This window comes from Carassius auratus, chromosome 7, assembly GCF_003368295.1.
Source record: "Carassius auratus strain Wakin chromosome 7, ASM336829v1, whole genome shotgun sequence".
Lineage (NCBI taxonomy): Eukaryota > Metazoa > Chordata > Actinopteri > Cypriniformes > Cyprinidae > Carassius > Carassius auratus.
Window position 1 is genome coordinate 17,842,507 of NC_039249.1, and position 6,000 is coordinate 17,848,506.

Sequence of the window (6,000 nt, forward strand, 5' to 3'; positions counted from 1 at the left end):
AAAGTGAGCGCTGGAGCGAGTGCTAGATGATCTATGATTATGTGGAGTACTTTGAACTCATGTTATGTGGCTCTGTTGCAGGTGCTAAGGAGATTGATATCGCTGCTACCCTGGAGCACCTGAGAGACCAGAGAGCAGGCATGGTACAGACCAAGGTAAGACACCGTGGAAAACTCACTGCTTAAAGAAAAGTGAGGAGGTGCAAAATGATGGACACTGGGTATTAAGGTTCTCTGTTATTATCAAAATGTAGGGTTTTTTCTGGAGAACTGCTGTTATTGCTTTGAAATTTTCTCTCATAGATATGTCTGTTCAAGGCACTAATCCTTTTATTTGGTGAATTTTTAGTATTTTCACAATAATGCAATATGAATTACATTATTATTTAATTTAATACCATGATAAGCTCAACGTCAGAAGAGAAAGTTCAGTCAGTGAGCATAAGTGCAATTACACCTGCACACATCGTCCTGTACAATACGACCCTAACCACACTGCTACAATTAACATCGATTTGTAATCTAAAACCACAAAGTCAATAAAGCAGCAAAAGCCAGCCTCAGAAAAATTAACTTGTAATTGATCACTTCTTCCATGACAAATACGTCCTGTTGATGCCGCAAGCAACAACGTTTTGAACATCAGCCAGAAGGTGCTAGAGTGTCTCCAGCATTACAAGATTGACTGATATAAGATCTATTTTTTTTAACTATGCTAAAGAGACATATTTAGCATTCTACTGTTTGGAGATAACAAGATGAGCAAATGACAGTCCCCTCCTCAGAGCCACACTGAATTACATTAGCTGCTGTTTATGAAAGATAAAGACCTGACTACCTGGTTAGCCACTGTAAACTGAGATACTGAACCTCCATGGATTGTGTTGAAAAGATAACATTCAGCTGTAAATCTATTCAGAGGATACAGAAAATAGTCAATACTGTATGTAAGTGGTATTATAGAAGTAGTAGATGTCAGTGGAATGTTAGCTTCCTCTCTGTTCTATTAGTTATTCATATATTCAGTTTAGTGAATACATTTTGCTGTAGCAATCAGCCTACTTTTTACTGAATAATCAGCCATTCGTTTTATTTTAAAAAAATTTATTTTTTGTTCATGTATCATGGGGTGCAACAAATTCCTAATATTTGAACGAAAGCCAAAGCTGTTTCCTCAGCCAACAGTAATGGCTTCTAAAATAACTGCAAGTTAACAAAATGTACCAACAACTGTCAGAATGTAAAAGATGTTTTTCAAAAGTCAGGAAAAAAGTACTGCTATTAATTTCTGAGCAAGTCCTCATCCTACTTCTCAGTTCCTAGTCACAGTGTAGTTAGCCTGTGACTGTCTGTCTCTGACTCTGGGATGTAACGTCTGATGTGATGTTTTGTTTTCACATTTTTACAAGCAAACTAGTATTAGTATTACTAATATAATCATGTCATTTTAACAAATGAGAAAGCTTTGTACACCTTGGGACTTGCTGTTAAATTTTGATCTGGATCCTTTCATTAAAAAAAAAAAAAACAATATTATTTAATCCTTTATCCTTAATCCTGATGTAACAGGTTTCTCTCAAACTCTGTAGTTTGTTAATTCTGTTCATTTCTTGACAGTACAATATTTGTGATTTTATTGTTCTGGCCCGCTAAGTACTTCAGCTCTGTGTTGCTCCAAAAAGCAACATATGTCCAAAGGATGCCCCCTCGCCCTGCACGTTTAGAACACTCTCAAAGCAGGTACTCGTGTGTGAAATTGGTCTGAATTCTACCCTCTCCATTCCTGGCCCAGAATAGGAATGTTTTGTGCATTAGGAGCTCCATGAGCTCTCCAGCTTTTGTTTACCTTGGAAGAGAAGCTCATAAACAGCTTGACTGATCAGATCCTTCATCATGTCTGGAGAACACTGAGGCATTAATGTGACACCATCTAGTGGCAAAATGGTCACATTTACACTTTTAGTATGCATTCGCCTTTTTCTTCCAAATCGCCTTGCATATGACAGTGAATGATATTCACTGAAAATCATCATGCATTTATGGTTATTTGCATGCATTAGGTGGTCTATGTTTCCAGACGAAGCTATTACCGCTACAAAGTAAAATGATAGAATAATAAATTTATTCAAGCTGTTTAGTTTTATACCGACATAACAAACCTTTACCTTCACTTACTACACACTAAATTTTTTGAGAGACTAATTTACGTTGGTTCAAATAGAGAAAAGTGCATGCTAAGTTAATTCAAGAGGGATTTTTATCCTTTTCTTGTTTTGTGAAGCTCTGCATCTGACTTAACGCCCACTTTAGCTTGGTTTATTCCATGGCCTGCAGTGGGAGGCTTTGGTTTCAAACGTTAGTTTTGAGGGTCGCTCTTCAGACAATGATCGATCTTCACAGGGTGCCCCTCAGGGAAGAGACAGATTTTGAGTCATAGTTTGAACAGAACACATTCTCTGCAGCTTTAAATACACACATCGACACAAGGAGCACACACATATTTTGTAAGCACTTTCCAGCAACTTATTACGTCTTCTTCTGACTGATATTCCCTTTAGGTCCATTTTTCCCTTATTTTGCAAGTTAAGTTTGTGCTTGGTGTAAAATGTTGGTGTTTTTTTAAGTACTTGGCTGAGTTTCATCCACTTTCTCTCCTTCTGTCTTCAGGAACAGTTTGAGTTTGCTTTGACTGCTGTGGCAGAGGAGGTGAACGCCATCCTGAAAGCTCTGCCTCAGTGAACGAGACTTCCACAAACACTTCCAACCTATCTTCTTCCTCTCTTTTCTGTGTAACCTGGATGCTTATGAAAACTGACACAATTTTAAGCTCTATCCAAACTTGGACGCATTGTATTGTGCAAGACATTTCTTTGTACTAAGTGTGTGTAAAATTCTATAGCATTGAAATAATTGTTTCGAACGATATTTAACTAACGAACTAGGCATGCAATCATAGATTGTATTTGCTGCTTGGATTGGTGTTTTGCATACCCACTAGTTGTGCATATGAAATGTCTGAAATATAAATGTGTTTGTGAGAAGCAGATGTGATCTTAGCATTGCTGTATTAGTTCACTGCGGTTATGTTCTTATACAGTGACTTCATGTGACTACACTTAAGTTATGGATGAGCAATACTAATGTGACAATGAGAATACTACAGTATATTAGTGTTCTGCAGTTGTGATCTCCTTGGCATCGTTGTTGTGATATATTGTTTCTAGAACAACTAATAAACAGATTCTATTACATACAGATAAATTAATTATGCATACAGAATGAACAATATGATTAAAAACGGTCTGCCGAAATGTAATTGTACATATTATTTTTGTGTGTGCGATGTAAAAGTAACGTAATAAATCTCTAAATGCTGAAGCTTGAGTGATAATTGCATTCATGAATAATTTTGTGTGTGATGGAGGGAGAAAGACAAGAATTGTCGCTCAGTTTTCTAAAATCAGTTCTGGCGAGTTGAAGAACAGAAAAATTGGCAGTTTTCAGTTTTGCACATCCTTGGAACAACTAATATATGGACTAATGCACAAAAAATTAAAATGTATTATTGTTAAGAATTATTTGTAAACTTTTCATTTAAGTGACAGCACTTATGACGTCCATGCGCCTTCCTGCTATTTCTGTATGTTGATTTGCATTTCATTTGCATATGTATCTGTCGCTTAACCTGTGTCTTATCAGTATGCAGCCAAACTGAATGTAAGGAGGGAATGCTAATCATCTTATGAATAACTATATGGTAACCATAATTGTGCATGTTTAATTGGTCGTCATCAGAGGGGATACAAGTTTATTAGAAAAAATTATGGATGGTAATTGCTTCCTGCAGCAACTAGAGTATTATGCGGGACAGTGATATGCTGTCGACTCCTGTTCAGGGAATTCATATATCCTGGTATCGTTCAGCACTGCTAACACGATTAATTATTGTGTTTGGCGACAACTAGTTTAACTCAAGCTGATTTTTTAATTAACTTAGTTTCACTATCTTTCTTTTTTTAAATTAATCCATTTAGATTGTCCTTGATGATTTGCTATTCTCACCTTTTCAAAGTTGTTAAATCAGAATGTCATTATCCATTTTCTTTTCTCTCGCACACAAACATATCTCATTTTTACCACCCCAATGTCCGTGTGTCAAAGAGGAGGCATTACTGCTAGTACTATTAGTCCTAAATTGATCAATTTCATTACATTCACTGACACACTAGAGCTGCAGATAATGGCCTATTTGCATGTTTTCTGAAATCTGTCAGCTCAAGACCTCAAGTGACCCAAAAACATACAAAAGTCTCCAAAATTTAGTTTGCAAGTCATGAAGGTTGATGTTAGAAATCACAAGCAAAAAAAAATGCAAGAATTCAAAAGAATTCAAAACTTGATTTCCTTAGAAGTGCATAATAAATGAAAGATACAGATTTTAACTGAAAGATGAGCCTTGCTGAATGAACCATGTAGCATCTGAAATGCTGTTTCATGGGACATATTAGGAGCAGAAAGATGAAAACAGTGTTCTAATTGGTTAACACTAGTACATAAGCATTTTACTGTTAATGAACACAAATGACCGTGTGTGCTTCTGTACTACATAAGAGCTTTACTTCTACCTGCCACTGCATTAGAGGATCAAAAGGAAACTACAGAAAGACATAAAGCTACACAGAACGCCCACACGTACAGACAGAACAGTTCAAATGACTCATCTGAAATACTCAACTTGTTTAATGTGATTGAAGGGAGATACATACACTGTAAAAAGTGATTTTTTTTTTTTACTTGTAAAATGTTATGTTTCAATTTATTGTACTTAAATACATAAGTAAATTCAAATGGAAATGCCTAAGTAGAAATTAAAGTTAAAACTCATAAGTATATTTTATTTGGAACCGTTTGTTATGTTTACAAAGATTCGTTAAGTAAATATCAAAGTTATGATCCCATATTTCATACATATCCCATATAACATGAATAATTAAAAATGTACACTGTTTTATGGTGGCTTTTGTTGTTAGTTGTTTAGTTTAGTTGTTAGTTGTTGTTTGTTTTAGTAACATACTGTTGTTTTGTGACACCTGGAGTCTATTTTCTACTCAAAATGACCCATTCATACTCTATTCACTGATTGTTACTGTCATTGTGTGTGGTGTACCAAGTACTGAGGTCACTGTGTTCATTTGGCTATTCATTTTATTGAGTGGGCATATTATCTTAAAAAGATAACAGCCTGTCTACATGCTTACTGGCATGTTTGCAAGTGAACCACATGCTTTCCAATATTACCTTGTTAAAGTAAATTGTATAAACTCACAGATTATATTTAATTTATTGCTTAAGTTTTACTTAAAATATATGAGTGCAAAATTTGAAAAAGAAAGACAACTTTTTACAGTGATAAGAATTACATCATGTAAAATGTACAAACAAAGAGTCAACAAAATTAACTGGGAATTTCCAAGTAAACTTAACTTAGTGTCTAATTAAACCTACTAATAATTATGTTTAGGCTCTTACTTGGCAAATGTTTGTAAATTTACAAGCCTTTTCCGAGTGAAAAAAAACTTTCCAAGCTTTTTTCAAGTAAATCCTACTCCAAATTGTTTACAGTGTTTCTGGTTCATGTAAATTAGGTGTACACTTTATTTTAAGGTGTTCGTGTTATGGTGTAATTATACAATAAAGTAATGAGTAATATTAACTAATGTGTATTTACTATAGGGTTCAGGTTAGGACTATGGTAAAGTTTAATTTACTGTTATTACTATGTAACATGTAACAAGGACTTGTGTTTTAACCTTTCTGTTTTGAGTTTGGCTTACTTCTTCCTGTTTGCCCATTTTCATCATAGATACAGTATGAATCTAGGTAAATGCACTATTAGCAGCTGTTTCTATGGGCTGCTATGCGTAAGCTATCTGCCATATTGGAATGGTCAAAGCAGGTCTGTGATCACTCCAGAGCAAGTTGCCTTTTTGTCTGCAACCCT

General features: G+C 35.1%; 1 protein-coding gene across 1 annotated transcript in view; it reads left to right on the forward strand.

Moving 5' to 3' along the window:
- The window catches only part of LOC113106141 (receptor-type tyrosine-protein phosphatase N2), a 205,298-nt gene extending 201,921 nt beyond the window's left edge, over positions 1-3,377 (forward strand). The window contains 2 exon segments of the mRNA XM_074559920.1: positions 82-155; positions 2,667-3,377. Of these exon segments, the coding sequence (XP_074416021.1) occupies positions 82-155; positions 2,667-2,738 (146 nt within the window). The 3' untranslated portion in view covers positions 2,739-3,377.
- Positions 3,378-6,000: the final 2,623 nt, after the last annotated feature.